This window comes from Scyliorhinus canicula, chromosome 12 (genome assembly GCF_902713615.1).
Source record: "Scyliorhinus canicula chromosome 12, sScyCan1.1, whole genome shotgun sequence".
Classification (NCBI taxonomy): domain Eukaryota; kingdom Metazoa; phylum Chordata; class Chondrichthyes; order Carcharhiniformes; family Scyliorhinidae; genus Scyliorhinus; species Scyliorhinus canicula.
Genome location: NC_052157.1, coordinates 146,385,759 through 146,409,680, shown reverse-complemented (window position 1 = coordinate 146,409,680; position 23,922 = coordinate 146,385,759). Strand labels below are relative to the sequence as shown.

The 23,922-nt window shown below is 44.1% G+C and overlaps 1 protein-coding gene across 1 annotated transcript in view; it reads right to left on the bottom strand.

Moving 5' to 3' along the window:
• LOC119974337 (vascular endothelial zinc finger 1-like) overlaps positions 1-23,489 on the bottom strand; it is a 29,962-nt gene extending 6,473 nt beyond the window's left edge. The window contains 7 exon segments of the mRNA XM_038813107.1: positions 2,676-2,870; positions 6,018-6,189; positions 10,008-10,071; positions 15,016-15,323; positions 15,325-15,517; positions 15,519-15,688; positions 23,472-23,489. Of these exon segments, the coding sequence (XP_038669035.1) occupies positions 2,676-2,870; positions 6,018-6,189; positions 10,008-10,071; positions 15,016-15,323; positions 15,325-15,517; positions 15,519-15,688; positions 23,472-23,489 (1,120 nt within the window).
• Positions 23,490-23,922: the final 433 nt, after the last annotated feature.

Here is a 23,922-nt window from a genome sequence, read left to right as displayed (position 1 = left end):
TACTCAAAAAAAGCTCTTACAGCAGACACTGCAGAAATGTTGCAGACATCTTCCCCTCCTTGACAAAGCATTTATATTAACATTTTTCAGGTCTGGATCCCAATTGCGGAGCCTGTAGTTTTCAGTTTCAAACGCCAGAATACAGCTATAATTAGCAATTAAACTGTGTCACTTTAAAGTCTCAATCTCAGTTTAACAAAATTCTCCCACCTGGTCAAAATAATTATTACAACTACCAAGCCACAACCATGTTATGTAACACCACATTATTTTTCTCAGAAATGCACCAAATGAACAATTAAAACGCTGTAATTATTCTTAGAAAGATAAACATTTTGCACACTGCAAGATTCCACCAAAGGTAATGAGAGGATTGAGCAGTTTGAAGGTAAAATGTTGACTAAGACACCAGAAGACTTCTACTTTTTTTTAATACTGCCAAGGGATCTAAAACATCCGCCTGGATGAGTGAGACAAAGAAAGGGACTTGGTAAGAACATGTCACTTGAAGGTTGCTGGCACCACAATGCAATAGCTCCCCCAAAGGATCAACCTTGATGACATGCTCAAGGCCTGAGAGTGGGACTTTATTCCACGACTTTCTACCTCAGAGTTATAAGTGCTACCAAACGAGCCAGGCTTAACTGAAGATCTTGACACATGCACACATCTTCAGTAACTCAATGTGAATCAGCATCCTTTCATTCCAGGAATTTAACCTTAAATAAATACATAGCCAAATAAGAATTCAGAACATCCCAAATAACTTTACATCAGATGATGTCACTGTCCGTGTGGAGTTTGCACATTCTCCCTGTGTCTGCGTGGGACTCACCCTCACAACCCAAAGATGTGCAGGATAGGTGAATTGGCCATGCTAAATTGCCCCTTAATTGGAAAAAAAAGAATTGGGTATTCTAATTTTTTTAAAAAAGTATATTTGTGCAGGACAATATGACAACTAATTAGCACACAGCAAGGCCCACAAACGTGAATAAATGTAAGATGGCATAATCAGATTTAAGTGACAGCTGAAAGAGGAATGCTAGCCAGGACACCGAGAGATATTTGCCCTTCAACTGGATATTGCCATATGATCTTCTATGTTATACTTGGAGGTAAACTTGGTCTGGGATTGACATTTCATCTAAAAGACAATTTAGCACTCCCTCAGTACCAGTTCATATTGTAGAACGAAATGAATAGTAGTACTGCAATACTAATTAAGTAATTTGAATATTGCCAAAAAAGATACATGCTACCAAAGCTTTTTGTCTTGTATTCATCAGGACAATTCGCAAGAATACCAAATTGTAACGGGAACAATTTATACTGCATGAGAATAGAGCACTGGTTGGTTGGCAGGTGGACTGATTGTTAAAGGCATTGCCATGAATGATGCATCAGTTAACTGATAACTGGCAAGCTTTAAATTCAAATCAGGCAAGTTGACCATGAACCAAGGAATGGTTGTTGCCTATTTTATGGAGTTGAAAAAGGAACAAACTGTGCACATGTTCCTTATGTCTGTAAAGGACAGGACCGTGTGTATTAATATATGTAACTTCTAGCACATGTAATTGAACCACACTGCAAACCCAACCGAATCTTAAATTGGCTGTCAGTGTAATTCTTAGCACACTTGGGATTGTTTAGCAAATGTTGTCCAATTGCGGAATCATATCTAATATTGGACACTATGTTTAGAGTTTTGCAAGCAACGGATGGTTGGGTAGGGTCAGTTCTGTGCCTGTTATAAACAGCCAAGGAGACATGCTGTTTGATACGATTCACCAGTCTTTGGAACACACAGCCGACAATACCTAGCATCACACGGGCAATCAAATTGATTGACCACATTACTCACTTCTGTTAATTAAGGAGCTACTCTGCAGTAGTTCTCATGAATGAAAGGACACTGATCTCATGGAGTCACCTGCTGACTTGTAAAATAATTATCAACTCAGTGTATATTAGGGCTGTCCCCAGTGTATCTTGGTGGTGGTTGCCACTGGTAATTAGCTGAAACCAGTAGTATTTCTGTAAATCCAATGTGGAAACATTGGAAGTATTTTCCCATTGACTATCCATCGTTTTTAAGATGTGTTGTTTCGAAGCAGTTACCAGTTATTATAACCCGAAGAGGCCAGCAAGATTTTATATCACTCAATTCAAGGCTGTAAGGATTAATTCGAAATCTGAGATAGAGTATTTAAATCCCCATCACTTCTGAAATTAATGTTCCATATAAACTGGAGGGTTATTTTCATAAATTGCAAGTTTATTTCAAGGAGATGGACAATTTAAAATGAAATCAATTTTGCAACCCAATCTTTTTGATCAGAAATTAGAAAAGGAGCAAAGCTTAAAGGGTTTCTGAATTTTACACGATCAGTCGAATTGATTCTAAAACCTTGCTCTGCGATCCCAGCAGAAAACAGCATTTCAGATCAGTATTTAATTACACCAAAAAAAATGAAATTCCTGCTTTATTAAGAATTATATGTCCAGAATTACATATTGAAGCACACAAACTACCCTGCAAGTTCACACCCCCCCCCCCCCCCCCACCATCTTCCCCAATATCCCCACAACAATAGAAGGGCAGATTTTAGCTACAAAATGACCTGGTAGGAGTGGAGCATTCTCCGGGTACAGATTAAGGAGATGCTTGCCTTTTAAAGCCACTGCTGCCACAGGGGGGGCACTGGAAGCTGGGGTCTCTCCCATGTGACTTTTCTTGTGGCCAATCAGGTGGTTGTGGGACTGACACTGCAGGCCGCACTGATCACACACAAATCTTTGAGACTTGTAATGGACACCATGGTGATTTCGAGCATGGACCCGAAGATAGGCAGCTGTGGTGAAACCTACACAAAAATAGGGATTTCAGCTGATGAAAAAAATAAGCACAAACACCTTTACATCCACAATCTTCGGGACATCAAAATTCTGATCGGCTTTGTCCAGATAAAGATCATAGTGTTAGCACTTTTCATCATTACAAAACAGCTCAGGATTACAACAATGAACCGTGTGATATTATAATTTGAAATACAAAATTGCATGCAACATTCGTTTAGAACCCTTTTACAAATGGTAATAAATTTCTGATCGCAACGTTTTCCAAATATTTCCTTCAATGAATTGTTGCATAAAATCATACAATTCAACAGTGCAATCATTATAATTCAAAATGGCATCTGTGAGTAACCTTATTGTTAAAGCATTCAAGAGTTATGATATTCCTGCAACAATTGTGTGCTGGAACAGGACTCAGTGGCCCTGTGCGAGTAAAGGAGGAATGGTTGGAGGGAAAATGGACCCCATGCCTGATTGCTATCTCATCACCTCTCCAGGCGATTCACCTGGTGTCAGGATCCAGGTGAATACAGAATTGGGCTTGAGCATGTGTAGGTATCCAGCATAACCAGACAGCCTGCTAGGACACAACTTTAAACTCACAAAAGGAAGGTGACCATCTGTCACATGTTGAATTATACCCCAGTGGGGGGTCGATGTCATTTTTGGAAAAGGCGGCAGATACTTGAAAACAAAAACTGCAAGTTACAAATAGCTAATAGAACAACATTCCTGTTAATATTGTAGTGGTTTTACAAAAAGGGGGGAAGCCCAGTAACTGAGAACAGGATGTGATGGTACAAACCATGTCAAAAGGAAGCTAAAAATATATCAATTGGAGATACGTTACGATAGAATACAGATTTTGAAAAATCACAAAGAGGAAATAATGAAACCCCTTTGACAAATCTCTAGCATCAGATGGTTTCAGATTGGAAACTTGCAAATGTGTTCATAATAATGTTCCAAAGATCTCTAGTCAGGAAATGTCACCTTGAATTGGAATGTCCCTCTATTATTTAGGACTGGAGGGCAAAAAAAACCCAGGAAAACATGGACCTGTCAGTTTAGTATTGATTCTAGGGAAATAACTACAATTTATCAGATGAGTGATTGAGCTTTTAAACAAATATGAGCTGATCAGAGAGTCAGCATGATGGGGATATGACTCCATTTATAGCCCTTCTTGTCTCTCAGGCAAGTTGCCATTCTTCATGTTTCAGTGCAGAGAAGTGAATAGGGTCATGCTAACAAACTGCAATAGGTACTTAGTTGATGTCCTTATTTGCATGCCTTACAGTACAGGGCACTGAAAAGCAATCATGAGCAGGAACACTGCCCGATGCATCGCTTTTCCCTTTTCCCTAATTTAAGGCACTTTAAGACCAATTGCAACACCCTTCAAAAGCTCACCTGAGATTAGTCAGCTAAGTAGCGAGCAGGGCAGGCAGAGTGGTTAGCACTGCTCGCTTCGCGAGGGCAGCACGGTGGCGTGGTGAGTTAACCCTACTGCCTCACGGCACCGAGGTCCCAGGTTCGATCCCGGCTCTGGGTCACTGCCCATGTGGAGTTTGCACATTCTCCCTGTGTTTGTGTGGGTTTCGCCCCCACAACCCAAAAGATGTGCAGGGTAGGTGGATTGGAGACGCTAAATTGCCCCCCTTAATTGGAAAAAAAATGAATTGGGCACTCCAAATCTATTTTTAAAAAGCACTGCTGGTTCGCATTGCCAGGACTCAGGTTCAATTCCGGCCTTGGGTGACTGTCATTGTGGAGTTTGCACGTTCTCCCAGTGTCTGCGTGGGTTGCCTCCAGGTGCTTTGGTTTCCTCCCACAGTCCAAAGATGTGCAGGTTAGGTGGATTGGCCCTGATCAATGCACGGGGTTACAGGGATAGAGCAGGGGTGTGGGTCTCGGTAAAGTGTTCTTTCGGGGAGGGTCAGTGTAGACTCGATGGGCCGAATGGCCTCCTTCTGCCTTGTAGGGATTCCATGGATATAACTCAGGAGTTCGTTTTGTATGGTTCAGTGATCATCAGGCACTGATTACCCACTGAACAGTGATAACTGTAAACATATGCTATCCTGCTACGAGGATGCAGCACAGCTAGAACAATTCCGTGGATGGGAGTTTTACACTTTAAGAACTTGAGGTGACTAAAAAGCCTTAAGGAACAAGGTTGGGGCAGAGGGAGGGGAAGAGACTTTGTTTGAACAAAAATCTCTTCTGGGACAATTCTGATCACCACGGATCCTTCATAATAGAGAATAGAACACTTTGATCGGGATTTCAATTCTCTGCAACCACCAAAAATACTTAATTTATAATTGGGTTGGCAAGGAAGACAACGCAAGCAGAGATAACATCAGATATTTTCAGAGTGTTTTCTTCTCAAAGATGGAAGTCAAATAGTTTGACACCGAACACATACGCAAGGTTTAATTGAGAAGCAACAATGGGCTTCCAACGTGAAACCTTAATGTCAACACCTATGCAATCCGCCGCTCACAACTGCAGGCTGGAATTCCTTTTGTAGGGAGTCGGTGGAGAAGGAAGAGGAAGAAATTTATTTTCTAGTTACACTTTTTATTAAAAAGGAAAATGCCACCACAGCACCACCGTCAATCAATCCGCTTCCAAATGCTTTCCAATTTCACCAACACCTGACTGAAGGGTAACAGGGAATTATTGAATAGTGAAGCTATTGATGTCAATCAGTAGCATTGATAGAAGAACCAAGTTTTTTTCTAATCTTGTCACTTCTTGATTGCAAGGTTCGTGTTTAAAAGACTCAATTAGCAAGGTGATTGACTACAAGTTCCCCACATCAATTAGAGTGAGTTTACTGGCACCCAATTTGCTTTAAAAAAAACCTCCACTAAACAGATGACAGTTTTAGAAAAAATAGTGATGAGCTAAAGCTATTCCCAGGTTAAGCTGGAGTTTAATAAACTGATTAACCGGGAAAACTGATGCGAAGAAAGCTCCACAACGATTCTATATTTTGCTCACCTCACAAACAGGCAAAATAATAGATCAACTATGAATTATTTTTGTAACAGATTTTCACATCGTATTTTTCCAGCCTTATATATTACCAATCAGCCTCCTTTTGCATTTAAGGCTAGCCGGGAAATCTGCAAAGACTACTATACCTTTGTTACAAACATTGCAGTTGTGATTTTGGTTGTGATTATGCATTTTGATGTGGTTGGAGATGTAAGCTGCACTCAGCAGTTTACCACAGATATGGCAGGACACTTTTCCCTCATGGCGTATCATGTGTGAGCGCAGGCGGTCTTTGGTGGCAAAGGCTGCATCACAAGTCTATAAGAACATAAGTCAAGCATTAACGTTTTTTTCTTGCAAGCTATTGTAACAGCTTTCTTTTCAAATCAAACTATTGACTATTTGGAAAAGGTCAGAACATTTAACAGTCTGACACCGCTAAATAATTCAATCATTAAAACTATTTTGCAAGGCATTCTTTTATACTGTGGAAGCAAAAACTAGCTCCAGAAATGTCAATATATTCCATCGATAAACCTTGCAACCGGGCCAATAGAATATAAAGCAAACGATCCTTCCATAACTTGCGCCAATTCTTCAAATCTCTGCACTTTTATGCAACAGTACGTGTGCAGATAAAAGTATTTGATCCATACAGTGTACAACAGATATGCAGAATGTATTCTACAGACATAACATAGATAGGCAGTGATAGCAACAATGCTGCAAAGTGGCAAGGACACAGTTCCTTCCCCACAATTTCCCCCAAGACAAGTTCCTGATCTCAGTCACACTGTCAGGGAGAAACTGAGCAGATGAGCATGAAGTAATAATAAAAAGAGAAAATGAAACAAATCACCACGAGACAGTCTTAACAGCCGTTGGTAGCTGGTTAGAGTGGCATTGGAAGAACCGAGGAAGCAGGCAGGCTGCTTGGTTACTTAGCTGGGGAATGATCACAATAATATGAAATGAAAAGGGCATGGAGCCTCATGCAATTTTTTTTTTTTAAATTGCATCTCATCAGAACTAGGCTGGCAGGCCACAAACCATGAGAAATCTAGAAGAAGGTTTTTAATATAAATCCCGCCCATATGGGTAAAGTTGAAAAAAATGACTGGTTTGTTGGGATATATTGAATGATTTATTTATTTTCTCTTAAGAATTGAGCCTTCCGTTTTGGGCCTCCAACATTGTGGCACTTTGCTGAAGTCAGATATAGCACAGTTAGTCAGTACCATTTAAATTAGTACCCAGGGTAAATTATTCAACCCCTTGAGCCTGCTCTGCCATTCAATGTCATAGCTGATCAGAAGTATTTACCCACCTCAGTTCTGTAATCTTCAGTGTACCCAATTATTTTTTTCCAATTGAGGGTAATTTAGTCTGGCCAATGCACCTAACCTACACATCTTTGGGTTGTGGAGGTGAAACCCAAGCAGACATGTGCAAACTCCACACGGACAGTGACCCAGGGCCGGGATTGAACCTGGGTCCTCGGCGGCGCGAAGCAACAGTGCTAACTACTGCACCGCCGTGCCACCCTTTACACAGTAGATCCTTTTTTAAAAAATTTAGATTAGCCAATTATTTTTTCCAATTAAGGGGCAATTTAGCGTGGCCAATCCACCTACTCTGCACATTTTTGGGTTGTGGGGGCGAAACCCACGCAGACACGGGGAGAACGTGCAAACTCCACACGGACAGTGACCCAGAGCCGGGATCGAACCTGGGACCTCAGCGCCGTGAGGCGGTTGTGCTAACCACTAGGCCACCGTGCTGCCCTTTACACAGTAGATCTAACACAACCGGATATCACCCTATGCAAAGACATGACACAAAAAATTTAACACAGAAAAAAGTATGCGATAATGCATTCTGGTAGGAAGGCCAAAGATAAAGAATGTAAGCTAAACAGGGCTTTAAAAGAGCTGCAAGATCAGAGAGACCTGGGGGTGCTTTGGCACAAATCTTTGAAGGTGACAAAGAAGTTAACAAAACAGGTGTACAAAGTAAAAAAAAAAGCTGTGAAGAAATTAAAAGCCTTTATAACACACCACAGCGGACCCAGTTAGAATACGGTTTCCAATTCTGGGCACTATACTTTAGAAAGGCTTTGGAGAGGATACAGAAAAAAATTTCAGGAATTACTGGTTATCGGATAGGCTGGAGAAGCTGAGGGTCGTCTCCTTTAGAGCAGAGAATGCCAAGATTCAAATTTTAAAAAAAAAGTTTTAGAGCACCCAATTATTTTTTTTCCAATTAATGGGCAATTTAGCGTGGCCAATCCACCTAGCTTGCACATTTTTGGGTTGTGGGGGTGAAACCCACGCAAACACGGGGAGAATGTGCAAACTCCACATGGACAGTGACCCAGAGCCGGGATCGAACATGGGACCTCGGCGCCGTGAAGCCACAGTGCTAACCCACTGCGCCACCGTGCTGCCAGCCAAGATTCAATTTGATGATGTTTAAAATCATGAAGGTTTAGATAAGCGCAAATAAAGAACCTGCTGTAAAACACTGAGGGTCAATAATCAGAGGGCACAGGTTTAAGACGATTGTCCAAAGAACCAGAGGTAACATGGCAGAAAATTGGAATTCACTGTCTCTTCGATGGAAAATACAGAAATTACAGCCTTCAAAACAGGTCTGGTTAAATGCTTAAAGAAAAAAAAAAAAATGTCTCCAGTTTTGGAGAAAAGAGTGGGACTAACTGGATCACTTTCCAAAAACGTCGGCACAGATTTGACGGGGCAACTTGTGATATTATTCTATTCCAGGCTTTACTCTTATCGGGCAAAAGTCTAAATCTCAGTTAGACACTTTCAATGAACCTAGCGAGCCTCAGCACATTTCCATGACTCGTGTGTGAAGAAGCACTTTCTGACATTACTCGCTCTAGTTTTAAGGTCATATGCCCTAGTGTTTCCATCTCCAATGGTGAGCAAGGAAACATCAATGCGAGCGAAGGACAAAACCATCCAAAACGTAAGCAATGCCCTTTCAGCTCATGCACTGACATTCCAACAACTGATGCCAGCTGAGTAGCTCCCTGAACAGCAGGGCAACCTGAAACAAAAAGGTCAAAATGGGGAAAATAAATAAAACCGGATTGTAAGTACGTTCTAATAACGCACTTGTTCAACCATCGAGTCTGCACCGACCCTCTGAAAGAGCACCCGACCTAATCCCACTCCCCCTCCCTCTTCCCTGTAACCCCATCTAGCCTAATATTCTGACCTTACTGGCTAGTATTGTTCTTCACACTTTTCTCTGGCTTCTCTTTCATAACATACATGCTTGCCCTTCTCCTTTCTGCCATATCTGGTCAAACGCACACGATAGCCCATTTTATATCCTTTCTTTTATTCACCCGCACTTCATAAAAACCTTTAGGGCTTCAGAATCATAGGAAAGAGTAATTCTCAAAATATCTTGTGCCTACCAATTCAAAAGAAAATACCAGTTGTTCTATGTGTTCCCCCGTTAAAAGTTCAGAAGATTGTTTCAAAGGTACCTGTGCACCTTTGCAGCAATTCAAGTCACACATTTGTTTAATCTCAGTTTATAGAACCTTTCCATGGTCACCCCCAGCTCCCCTCAAACAAGCTAGCAACATCAGAGCAATGTGGAGTAACAAGCTCACAAACCCGACTTAAATACGTGCAGCTTTGTTTATTTTTTTATCCCCCTCAAAACTGGAAGTGCATTCATTAGAGGCGAAAAAGGCAAAGCGGGTAACTGTGGTTTCTAGTGAGCAACAGGTGGACACCAGACTAATGAACTTGCAATTCACATCTCAACTTGTTTTGGACTTAAAGTAATTCTCCAGTCTCCGGAGGAGTGGGTGCGGAAACTGGGACAAGCGGAAGCAGCAAATCTTTCCCTCACACCTCAGATTCGCTGGCAGGTCACAGGAGCTGCTGCCCTGGGAGCACTCGGCAATGGAGCACTCCGCCCTCTTCAAAATGATGATAGCAAATGCGTGCAGGAACAAGAATCAAAAGTAGTAGTTTTACTGAAAATAGAACAGCTTTGGAACTTTTTGAAATAACAATCTTTGAACATTTATCCAGGTGGACAATATCCCTGAAACTGACTTTTTAAGACAGAAAAAAAAAATAGAAAGTTACTTGACATTTGAAGGGTCTCTCTGTGGAATGAACATGCTTGACATGACAGCTCAGATGGTCAGGCCTGGAGAGAAAAGAAGGGCCACAGGTTAGATGGGAAAAAAATAATGTTTTCATTTTATAATTAACATCGGCTCCATGAGCATATGAACCATGCAGGGGACTACTAAGCACAAGTCAGAAAGCCTCAAGTTATCATCCTGTGCCGTGAGTTGATTTCTGCCAGGACAGCAGATTGGGACTGGGGCTGCCAACATTCAGCTTCTGATTGATGTCCATAAATTCAGATAAAGGCCAGTATAAATTTCTGAGTCCAAGTTGGCCATTCGTGTGCACTTGTGGGCCACTCTCCGTGGAGCCTTGGCAACCGTATCTAGTTTACATTTATTTTACTTTTAATTTATGCCTCCATCAGCTTATTGATACTAAAAGGTTTATTACAAGTTACTTGTTTAAAACGTCTCTTTTCGAAGTGGCAGACTCATAAAATTCTAACAGTAAATGTACGAAAGATAGACGCAACCAGATCTGAACTGCCTGGACTGAGGGTTGGATGGCCAAGGCTCAAAGGCTCCGTGCAATCCTGCAGCCGGTGCTTAGCCAGCTCTCTCTGAGCTGCTTGAGTGATTAGCTGCATAGCCACCCTGAACAGACCGCACACAATGAAAAGTATATATTTTTTTTAAATTTAGAGTACCCAATTATTTTTTTTTCCAATTAAGAGGCAATTTAGCGTGGCCAATCCACCTAACCTGAACATCTTTGGGTTGTGGGGGTGAAACCCACGCAGACACAGGGAGAATGTGCAAACTCCATATGGGCAGTGACCTAGGGCCGGGATTCGAACCCGAGTCCTCAGCGCCGTAGTCACAGAGCTAACCACTGCGCCACGTGCCGCCCCCACAATGAAAAATATGAGGGCACATTACCCTGAACTATGTATGTATTTTGCAGCTGGAGGCACAAACCTTATTCCAGAGAAAAGAACAGTGCCAGCAATCAGCTGTCATTCTCAAATTCATCTGGGACATGTGTACAAAAAAAATATACAGAACAAGCCCCAGGCAAAAATCCTCTTAAGTCATAATCAAGAGACAAGTGTAGTTTTGAATGGAATAAAGCAGGGGAATTAAGTGATTATAGTAGGACTTGTCATGTTCTGTAGGCTGGCTAAAGTGAATGATGAACTACAGAAATGTATTTTAAAATAATTTATTGTCAAGCAAATGCGTGGTAAGATGACTAGGATAAATATGATAAACAACCAACACGAAACAACTATTGTGGAACTAGTGCAAATACATCTATCTCCCAGCACGACTAACTCCCAACTCCCAGATCACATGGTGACAGGATGGGTTTAAATGCCACCTAGTGGTCGGAGATGGTGCCTAACATTATGCACAAACTTACATTATGTATATCATGGCAGGACTGGAATTTGACTGTGTTCACAGTAGACACACAGGCATGGTTGTTGCCTCCAAAGTGCCGCAATGAAAGCAAACGTTGCTTTTTGATACAAGTTATTTACTTTTGCATTAGTTGGACAAACTTATCACAAAGACGAGCAATCAGGATTTTATCTTTAATATTTGTTCATTCTCATAAGTTTGAAAGTCAGCAAAAGGTTTAGACAAAGCAACATAGTGTATTATGTTGTTGGCAGTCAATTACAATACCAAACTTCCAAAGCTTGTAGTCATGTTTTCCACATCCAGCTTGCAATTCCAATTTCATTCTAATCAACACCAACAGTAAAAAGCTACTGAACCAAATTTTCAGAATGTGAGCATCCAAGCGGGCAATTTCCTCAGATTTATTTGGTTAACACAACAACATACAGAACAACTCCCTCAAACCCATGGGGCGGCACGGTGGCGCAGTGGTGAGCACTGCTGCCTCACAGTGCCGAGGCCCCGGGTTCCATCCCGGCCCCGGGTCACTGTCCCGTATTATACGGGTGGTTCTGCAAGTTTTACCCTCAATAGTTACTCTGAAAGAAATTTCTACAGTGCAGAGTCCATTGGGCCCATCGAGTCTGCACCGACCCTCTGAAAGAGCACCCTATGCAGGGCCATTTATAATTAACCGTTGTTAATTATAAAATGAAAACATTATTTATTTTCCATTTAACCGGTGGCCCTTCTTTTCTCTCCAGGCCTGACCACCTGAGCTGTCATGTCAAGCATGTTCATTCCACAGAGAGACCCTTCAAATGTCAAGTAACTTTCTATTTCTTCTGTCTTAAAAAGTCAGTTTGAAGTTTGCACATTCTCCCTGTTATGCGTGGGTCTCATTCCCCCCCGTCCCCGCCCCCATCCAAAAATGCACAGGGTAGGTGGACTGGCCATGCTAAATTGCCCCTTAATTGAACAAAAATAATCAGGTACTCTAAATTTAAACACCCTCAAACTCATAACTTCCTCGGAGTGGCAATCAGTGGCAGAGTGCCACTCTGCAGGGACCAACATAGGTAGCACGGTAGCATTGTGGACAGCACAATTGCTTCACAGCTCCAGAGTCCCAGGTTCGATTCCGGCTTGGGTCACTGTCTGTGCGGAGTCTGCACATCCTCCCCGTGTGTGCGTGGGTTTCCTCCGGGTGCTCCGGTTTCCTCCCACAGACCAAAGATGTGCAGTTTAGGTGGATTGGCCATGCTAAATTGCCCTTAGTGTCCAAAATTGCCCTTGGTGTTGGGTAGGGATACTGGGTTATGGGGATAGGGTGGAGGTGTTGACCTTGGGTAGGGTGCTCGTTCCAAGAGCTGGTGCAGACTCGATGGGGTAAATGGCCTCCTTCTGCACTGTAGATTCTATGATAATCTATGATAACATCCACTTAAAATCTAAAGCCACGGGCAGCACGGTGGCCTAGTGGTTAGCACAGCTGCCTCACGGCGCTGAGGTCCCAGGTTCGATCCCGGCTCTGGGTCACTGTCCGTGTGGAGTTTGCACATTCTCCCAGTGTCTGCGTGGGTTTCGCCCCCACAACCCAAAAATGTGCAGAGTAGGTGGATTGGCCACACTAAATTGCCCCCTTAATTGGAAAAAATAATTGGATAATCTAAATTTATAAAAAAAAAATTTAAAAAATCTAAAGACACTATCCAGCTGCTGTAAAGCAAACAAATTCAAAATGACCATTGAAAGGGAGAAGCAGTGAATGGGACGGGGGAGTTCAGAAATAAGTAGGGTGGAGCTGGGCCAGATCCGGACACTGTAGAGGGGACGTGAAGAGTGTTGGTTGGTTGAGTCCAGTTGGGTTGGGGATGGGGACGGTATCCCGTGCGGAGTTCGTTCTGGGTCTTTAAAATAGTTACTCTGAATACTTTTCTCCCCCTTATAACTCTATCAGAGTAACTATTGAGGGTAAAACTGGCAGAACCATCCAAAGTTAGCTATTCAAAACGTTGTTGATGAATCCCAACCCAGTGCAATTGTCTCGGGGAAGTTACCATTTCTTGGCAATTGGCGGGTATCATAGAATTTCTACAGTGCAGAGGAGGCCATTGGGCCAATCGAGTCTGCACCGACCCTCTGAAAGAGCACCCTACCCAGGGCCACTCACCCACATTATCCCCATAACATAACCTGCACATCCTTAGACAGTAAGGGACAACCTAGCATGGCGATCCACCTAACCCGCACATCTTTGGACTGTGGGAGGAAACCGGAGCACCCGGAGGGAACCCACACAGACACGCGGAGGAAGTCCAAACCCAACACAGACAGTCACCCAAGGCTGGAATTGAACCCAGGACACTGGCACTGTGAGGCAGCAGTGCTAACCATTATGCTGCCCCCTTACACGGGTACTTCCCAGAGGAATTCAGAGCGCATAACCCACAGGTGATAATCAGTAAAGATAGGCACAACACCTCCTCCACGATCATCCTCAACACACGATGCCCCACAAGGCTGTGTCCCCAGCCCCCTACTATAATCCTTATACACATATGATTGTGTGGCCAAATTCCCCACCAACTCAATTTTCAAATTTGCTGATGACACCACCATAATGGGTCAGATTTCAAACAATGACGAGACAGAGTACAGGAATGAGATAGAGAATCTGGTGAACTGGTGCGACGACAATAATCTCTCCCTCAATGTCAACAAAACGAAGGAGATTGTCATCGACTTCAGGAAGCATAGTGGAGAACATGCCCCTGTCTACATCAATGGGAACGAAGTAGAAAGGGTCGAGAGCTTCAAGTTTTTAGGTGTACAGATCACCAACAGCCTGTCCTGGTCCCCCCATGCCGGCACTATAGTTAAGAAAGCCCACCAACGACTCTACTTTTTCAGAAGACTAAGGAAATTTGGCATGTCAGCTACGACCCTCACCAACTTCTACAGATGCACCATGGAAAGCATTCTTTCTGGTTGTATCACAGCTTGGTATGGAGCCTGCTCTACCCAAGACCGCAGGAAACTACAAAAGGTCATGAATGTAGCCCAGTCCATCACGCAAACCAGCCTCCCATCCATTGACTCTGTCTACAATTCCCGCTGCCTCAGAAAGGCAGCCAGCATAATTAAGGACCCCACGCACCCCGGACATGCTCTCTTCCACCTTCTTCCATCAGGAAAAAGATACCAAAGTTTGAGGTCACATACCAACCGACTCGAGAACAGCTTCTTCCCTACTGCCATCAGACTTTTGAATGGACCTACCTCGTATTAAGTTGATCTTTTCTCTACACCTTGCTATAACTGTAACATTATATTCTGCAGTCTCTCCTTCCTTCCCTATGTATGTTATGCATTGTTTGTACAGCATGCAAGAAACAATACTTTTCACTGTACACTTATACATGTGACAATAATAAATCAAATCAAAGCATCATTGGGGAACACCCCAAATCTGACACTGGGGAGCCAGGAAGTTATGGGCCGATGAATTTAATGCTCATACTATTCCTCATCTTATATGTAATGACACCCACCTACCTTTCCCCTCTTTAAGAGTTACCCATAGCTTCCCAACCCGTTTTTAAACTTACCTGGAAAATCCTTTCCCACAAAGGCTGCAGATGTATGGTTTGTTGATGCCCCCTTCATGTGAACGCACATGATAACTCATGCGGTCTTTCCTTTTGAAGCGTTGCTGGCAAACTGGACACTCGAACGGCTTTTCATCTGAGTGAGAAAGTTTGTGTCGGTTGAGGTGGTAAACGTCGCGGAATGCTTTTCCACACAGTTCGCAACCGTGATTCTTCTTCACTCGCCTGTTAGCAGTCTTGCTGACCGTGACGGCTGGGGTGCTGCTGGTGACGGTGGAAGTGGAAGCGACGGTTGGAGTCAGCATTCCCTGCAACACTTGACACCAATGTTGCTGTGCCACCAATGTTAGGCGTCGATGACATCAGCGAAACCATAGTCGGTACTTTCCTCGGCCGTGAAACTAACTTGATTCCTGTGTGGCATGACTCATGTCGCCGGAGGTGATAGCTGTCTCTGAACGCCTTGCTGCAGTAAGTGCAAATCACGGGTGTCCTGGTCTTCTCCTTTCTTCTCTATTATGGACTGGGCCGTTTCTTTGGGATCCAGAGGTTTCTGAACCTGGGGCAGCGTCGTCACGGGTGCTTGCTCACGTGGCTCAGTTGCTGAATGCAATATTGGCAGAAGGTTATTCTGCACGTGCTGTTGGTGTTGCTGCTGCGAGATGTCAGCTGCCTACAAAATAGAAGTGAAAATTAGCCACGCTTCCCTATAGACCCTTACTGGGCCTGTAAACTTATCCATCATTCCCCAATTCGTGAACCTGACAATCGGTGTTCAAAGCATCTTGAAAATGAATTAAATGAAAATCGCTTATTGTCACGAGTAGGCTTCAATGAAGTTACTGTGAAAAGCGCCTAGTCGCCACATTCCGGCGCCTGTCCGGGGAGGCTGGTACGGGAATCGAACCGTGCTGCTGGCCTGCTTTAAAAGCCAGCGATTTAGCCGAGTGAGCTAAACCAGTCCCTGTTATGTTGGGCTCCGCAGTTAGATAGTCTTGGGAGTTTCCCCACCAGTATATTCAACAAGCAGAAGAAAGCTTACACAAAGGAAACCATAGCCGGTTGCAGGATTTGTGCAACCTTGACCTGTAACCACTGATAAAAGACTTACTGAAATCTTAGCACTTTGGCCAAACTACCCCTGCCAATATATTGAAACACAGCAAAACCAATGGCCTACATTTGAAGTGTAGTCACTATTTTCTGGGGAAACACTGCAGCCAATTTGCCCAAAGCAAGTTCCCCGAAATATCAAATAACCTGAATATGCTGTCTGTTGTTGGTTGAGGAACGGACGTTGGACAGGATATTGATTTTTCATCTACACAATTATTTTTCACCCTCACAATTATTTTTCTATCTACTTAAATAGATAATCTACTTAAACAGTTTTAATGTCTCATCTGTATGAAATGTATGGTGTGGGACTTGCAATACAAAACTGCTGCATTTTATAACTTCGGTAACTGTTTTTTTTGAAGTGCAAAAACTTCAGACTGCAGATCAGACTTCGCAGTCACACGTGTACCCACTGAAACCGTACAAAACATTCCAAATAAAGAACATGGTCACCTTCGCCTCAAAGGATGAACAAGCAGCTTAAAAATATTCTTATCTATTTCGAGGCATTTCCCAAATTTCGGCCATGCAAAAGTTATCAGTGCTCTCAAAAGTTCCAGGGTCCCCAAATTAAGGCTCCATTCACGTTTTTGATATTTTACACATTTTCATACTGATATTTGATTTTAGTGCATGATGATGAATCATGGAGTATGGGCATTTGGACAAGATGCTAAGAGGCTGCAACATAGCCAGGGTAGTTTAAAATAAGTATGCCCCACAATGGAGATCTTGCTGTGCAGTGGGTAGCATCCCTGCTTCTGAGCTAGAAGCTCCAGGTTTGAGTCTCACCCCAGGACTTAACTCCCAAGGAAGGTGTGTTCATAGGCTGGCCCACCTGCAAAAACCTTCCAGCACATGGCAATATCAGGTGGTAAGAGTGGGGGAGACTTTTAGTCAGCCATGCTTGATGCGAGGCGGTGACCCTCAAGCTAGAAACCTCTGGCGACAGATTAAGGGACTTGTTCCAGGTACAATTCGCTATGGAATCAGATGAAAGTCTGCCTTGTGCACCACTAGGTGAAATGAAAATCGCTTATTGTCACGAGTAGGCTTCAAATGAAGTTACTGTGAAAAGCCCCTAGTCGCCACATTCCAGCGCCTGTTCGGGGAGGCTGTTACGGGAATCGAACCGTGCTGCTGGCTTGCCTTGGTCTGCTTTCAAAGCCAACGATTTAGCCCTGTGCTAAAATGGCCCTGCGGGAAGAGTAACAACGGAGAGGTGGTGGCATAGTGGTACTGTCACAGGACGAGTAATCCAGAGACGCAGGATAATGATCTGGGGACCTGGGTTCGAAACCCACCACGGCAGGCGATGGAGCTCAATAAAATATCTGGAATTAAAAGTAGAATGATGGCGTAAAAAAAAAAATCTGGTTCACTAATGTCCTTCAGAGAAGGAAATCTGCAAGCTACTCCGTTGTATTCAACAGCTACAAAAACAAAAAAAAGGAATGAAACCGAGTTTGCACATTCTCCCCGTGTCTGCGTGGGTTTCACCCCCACAACCCAAAGATGCGCCGGTTAGGTGGATTGCCACTTAATTGGGGGAAAAAATAAGTGGGTACTCTAAATTAAAAAAAAAGAAGAATAAAACCTGACGGACCACTCGGGAACGACAATGGCAACCCCAACCCTGTCGACCTTGTGCTAAAGTTGGAAGAGCTGTCTCACAGACTAGTTAAGCAACAGCCTGCCATACTCACAGAATCGAACCTTACAGGCAATGTCCCAGACACCACTATTACCATTCGCGGGTATGTCCTGTCTCATTGGCAGGACAGACCCAGCAGAGGTGCGGCACAGTGGTATAAATTGGCAGCACGGTAGCACAGTGGTTAGTACTACTGCTTCACAGCTCCAGGGTCCCAGGTCGGTACACTGTCTGTGTGGAGTCTGCATGTTCTCTCAGTGTCTGTGTGGGTTTCCTCCGGGCGCTCCCACAAGTCCAGAAAGACGTGCTGTGCTGTTAGGTAATTTGAACATTCTGAATTCTCCCTCTGTGTACCCGAACAGGTGCTGGAATGTGGCGACTAGGGGCTTTTCACAGTAACTTCATTGCAGTGTTTTTTTTAAAATTTAGATTAGCCAATTATTTTTTCCAATTAAGGGGCAATTTAGCGTGGCCAATCCACCTACTCTGCACATTTTTTGGGTTGTGGGGACGAAACCCACGCAGACACGGGGAGAACGTGCAAACTCCACACGGACAGTGACCCAGAGCCGGGATCGAACCTGGGACCTCAGCGCCGTGAGGCGGTTGTGCTAACCACTAGGCCACAGTGCTGCCCACTTCATTGCAGTGTTAATGTAAGCCTACTTGTGACAATAAAGATTATTATAGTCCAGAGGGTGTTGCCCTGGGAGTCCTCAACATCAACACTGGACCACATGAAGTCTCATTGATTCAGGTTAAACATGGGCAAGGAAACATCCTGCTGCTTACCATGTACCAGACACCATCAGCTAATAAATCAGTACTTCCCCCATGTTGAATACCACTTGGAGGAAGCACTAAGGGTGGCAAGGGCACAGAATATGCTCTAGGGGAGGGAATTCAATCTGCATCACCAAGAGTGACTCGGTAGTATCACCACAGGCTGAGCTGGCCTTGTCCTAAAAGACATAGCTGCTAGACTGAGACTGCAGCAGGTGGTGAGGGAACTGACAAGAGGGAAAAACATCCTCACCAATCTGCCTAATGTAGATGCATTTGTCCATGATAGTATCGGTAGAAGTGACCAGCGCACAGTCCTTGAGGAGGCAAAGTCCCCTTTTCACATTGAGGATACCCTCCATCCTGTTGTGTGGCACTACCACCGTGCTAAATGGGATAGACTTCGAACACATTTAGCAACTCAAGACCGCGCATCCATGAAGTGTTGTGGGCCATCAGCAGCAGAATTGGCAGCACGGTAGCACAGTGGTTAGTACTACTGCTTCACAGCTCCAGGGTCCCAGGTCCCAGCTTGATACACTGTCAACCTAATGGCCCAGCATATCCCCACTCTACCATTAACACCAAGCCATGGGGGTCAATGCAGGCTCAATGAAGAGGGCAAGAGAGTATGCCAGGAGCAACATCAGGCATACCGAAAAATGAGGTGCTAACCTGGTGAAGCTACAGCACAGGACTACTTGTGTGCCAAAAGCATAAGCAGCAAGCAGTAGACAATATCCCAGCAATACTGAAGGCTTGTGCTCCAGAACTGCGCCCCTAGCCAACAACACTGGCATCTACCCAGTAATGCGAAAAGTTGTCCAGGTGTGTCAAGAAACAGGACAAATGCAATCCAGCCAATTACCGCCCTATCAGGCTACTCTCCATTAGAAAGTGATGGAAGGAGTCATCAACAGTGCTATCATGTGGCACTTACTCGACAATAACCTGCTCACGGATGCTCAGTTTGGGTTCTGCCAGGGTCACTCAGCTCCTGACCTCATTACAGCATTGGTTAAAAAGGGACAAAAGAGCTGAATGCCAGAGGTAAGTTGAGAGTGACTGCCGTTGACATCAAGGCAGCATTCAACAGAGTATGGCATCAAGGAGCCCTAGCTAAACTGGAGTCAATGGGAATCAGGGATAAAACTCTCCGTTGTTGGAGTCATACCCGGCACAAAGGAATATGGTTGCGGTGATGAGAGTGAAGGTCAATCATCACAGCTCCAGGACATCACTGCAGGAGTTCCTCAGGATAGTGTCCTCAGCCCAATCATCTTCAGCTGCTTCAGCAATGCCCTCCCTTCCATCACATGGTCAGAAGTGGGGATATTTGTAGATGACTGCACAGTATTCAGCATCAGTCGCGACTCCTCAGATAATGAAACAGTCCATGTCCAAATGCAGCAAGACCTGGACAATATCCAGGCTAGGGCTGAGAAGTGGCAAGTTACATTCGCGCCACACAAGTGCCAGGTAATGGCCATCTCCTACAAGAGAGGATCTAACCACCGCCCCTTGACATTCAATGGCATTACGATCACTGAATCCCCCACAATCTACATCCTGGAGGCTACAACTGATCAGAAACTGAACTGGAATAACCATATTAGTACTGTGGCTACTAGGGCAGGTCAAAGGGTAGGAATCCTAAGGCGAGTAACTCACCACCTGACCCCCCCCCCCCCCCAAAAAAAGTCGGTCAAACCTCTACAAGGCACAAGTCAGGAGTGAAAATGGATACTCTCCACTTACCTGGAAGAGTGCAGCTCCAACAACACACAAGAAGCTCGACACCATCCAGGACAAAGCAGCCCGCTTGATTGTTCCTCCTTCCACAAACATTCAAACCCTCCATCACCGACAAACAGTGGCAGCCATGTATACCTCTACAAGATGCACTGCAATAACTTATTAAGGTTCCTTAAGACAGCACCTTCCAAACCCACGACCACTACCATCTAGAAGGACTAGATCAGCAGATACCAGGGAACCCCACCACCTGGAGGTTCCCTTCCAGGTCACTCACCACCCTGACTTGGAAATATATCGCCGTTCCTTCAATGTCGCTGGGGCAACATCCTGGAACTCCCTCCCTAACAGCACAATGGGTGCACCTACACCTCAAGGAGTGCAGCAGTTCAAGAAGGCAACTCACACGAGGGCAGCACGGTGGCGCTTTGCTTAGCCCTGCAGCCTCACGGCGCCAAGGTCCCAGGTTCAATCCCGGCTCTGGGTCACTGTCCGTGTGGAGTTTGCATTCTCCCCGTGTTTGCGTGGGTTTCGCCCCCACAACCCAAAGATGTGCAGGCTAGGTGCATTGGCCACACCAAATTGTCCTTAATTGGAAATAATTAATTGGGTACACTAAATTAAAAAAAAAAGGCAACTCACCACACCTTCTGAAGGACAACTAGAGATGGGCAATAAATGCTGGCCTAACCAGCAACCGCATGCTGTAAATTAATTTTTTTTAAAACAGCAATTCACAATAGGGAATGCCCTCATAGTGGAGATGCGAGAGAATTTGTCCTCAACGACTGCGTAGTGTTCACTTTTACCAATACTACTGCGGCGACCTGGGTCTACAATGGGTAGAAATAAAGCAACAGGTTCCTTCATGTGGATTAGACTAATGGTTGCATTACAAATTTACTGCTAATGGTAGACACTGAAATCCTCCCCTGCAGAGTACATTCCCTGTCCTTGCTTCCCTAAAAACTTTCTGCAAATGATTTTTCAACATCAAAGAGAACATATTATCTGTTGTGGGGTACTGAGGCATAAATGATCAGGAAGCCAGCAGGGAGGGTTCCTTAACCTTGATTAGATCCAAAGTCATTAAACTTCACAGGGTCCAAAGATTTTTTAAAAACATTTTCCAATTAAGGGGCGATTTAGTGTGGCCAATCCACCTACCCTGCACATCTTTGGGTTGTGAGGGTGAGACCCTCACAGACACGGGAAGAATGTGCAAACACCACACGGATCAAACCCGGGTCCTCAGTGGCATCGGCTGCATTACTAACCACTGGACCACCTTGCCCCCCCCAACAGGGTCCAAAGTTGATATGGACGACTCTCAGGGTCACTCCCATCATTGTACGGTCTATCAGCTGGTGGATCGTTTTGCAATGAAGGCCAGCAAGTAGCAGCTTTGCTGCATAAGATGAGTCGATGAGTGTAGTCACTTAAACCTTAACCATAACACAAGCAGGAAAAGTATTAGCTGATTAATCTGATTCTGTAAATACTACCGTGTCAGAACATTGGTTGGCCATCCTAGGCAGCAAGGCGAAAGATGACAAAAGGTACACTGGGAAGAACAGAGGAACTCGCAGCATCATAAACTGTGTCAATTTCCAGACTACATTACCTGCAATTACTATTTTCTGCAGTGGGATCCAGCATTAAAGCTTTGAGCAATCGTTAATCGTTCTGACAAAAACAGCCAGAATGAAAGAATGGCTGCTGTACAGTAGCTGCAATCAAAATCACTTCAGGGTATAGGCAGATAACATTTTCTTTATGAATAATTAATAGGGCAGTATCGCAGCAAGAGATGTATTTTTAATAATCGTTCAAGGGATTGCTGGCAACGTCATCATTTATTGCCGATCTCTAATTGCCCTTATTTGCAAGTTCAACTCCTGCCATGAAATGCTGTCTTGCTGCCAACAACGCAAACTCTATTTTTATTGGAAACACATACTACTGTTGATTTAATTAAGTAACATTTAACAGGAGGCACTTGTTCAGTCTTAATCATGGTGCTACAATGTTTTTAAATACCTTAAGGAATGGATAAAAAGGACCGTAACCAAGGCATTAAATCATGATGCAAGGCACACTTGTAAGAATCATAGAATTTACAGTGCAGAATTAGGCCATTCGGCCCATCGAATCTGCACCGGCCCTTGAAGGAGTACTCTACTTAAGCCCACGCCTCCAACCTATCCTCATAACCCAGTAACCACACCTAGCCTTTTGGACACTAAGGGGCAATTTAGCATGGCCAATCACTTAAACCTGTACTTCTTTGGACTGCGGGAGGAAACTGGAGCACCCGGAGGAAACACACACAGACACGGGGAGAAAGTGCAAACTCTACACAGAGTCACCCGAGGCCGGAATTGAACCCGGGCCTCTGGAGCTGTGAGGCAGCAGTGCTAACCACTGTGCCACCCACCTACATGCTAAGATACGGAGAGGACTTGACAAGGTAGATTTGGAGAGGTGCTTTCCCTCGTGGGAAAATCTATAGCTATGAGGTCAGTTTAAAAATAAGGGGTCTCCCATTTTAAGATGGAGATGAGGAGAAATGTCTCCTCTTGGAGGATCATCGGTCTTTGGAATTCTCTTCCCCAGTGAGTAGTGGAGGCTGGATCATTGAATATACTCAAGGCTGGATTAGATATTATTTTTGAGGCAGAAGGGAATCGAGGGTTATGGGAGGAAGGGTGGACATGAAATGAAAATCGCTTATTGTCACGAGTAGGCTTCAATGAAGTTACTGTGAAAAGCCCCTAGTCGCCACATTCCGACGCCTGTCCGGACATAGACAAGAAAGTGGAGTTAAGGCCTCAATCAAATCAGCCATGATCTTATCGAATGACCGTGCAGGCTTGAAGGGCCAAAAGGCCTACTCCTACTCTTAGTTATAATCTTATGATCTAACAGTCTGGAATTAGTTGCACTGCATCCATAAATAACCTGGCTCACATTCACCATCTCAGTTGGTAGAAGCAGCAAAGCAGAAGAGGTGCAATCTTCATCTGGCACTTGTGGAGACACACCCCAACAACAGCTACTATGTTGAGGAGCGATGGAAAGAAGGGGGGAATAGAAAAAAATAACAAGTAGATGTTTAAGGACTGCATCAGTGCGCTGGACATACCGCTGTAATCTTTGCCATGAAAACGCTACATCTAAAGCACCCTGTGTGGTTACAATATTATATTGACGACTACTACAGCTTTTAATAAAAAGTATAAGCTGTTTGTGCAGATTGAAGTCCTGCATTCACAAGTGAGCAAACCAGTTCTCTCACCTGTGCCAAGACTTTCTCTGCAATGTTAAGGTGCTACATCCCAGCACTGAGAGAGTTTGGAGCTCAGCGGAGCAATCTATATTCGACATTCACTTGCAATTATGCAGTGGACTGGTTCCAATCTCTACTTAGGTGAGCTCCGAAAATGATACGTCATTATTTCATACAGGAACTTTTCCACAATATGCATGCGTGAAAGAAAAACTGAAACTGTGCCAGTGTCATCCGTCGGTGTCCTTGTCACACAACAGAAGCATGCCAACACAAATTTAAATCAGCACATTTATAAGGCCAACAA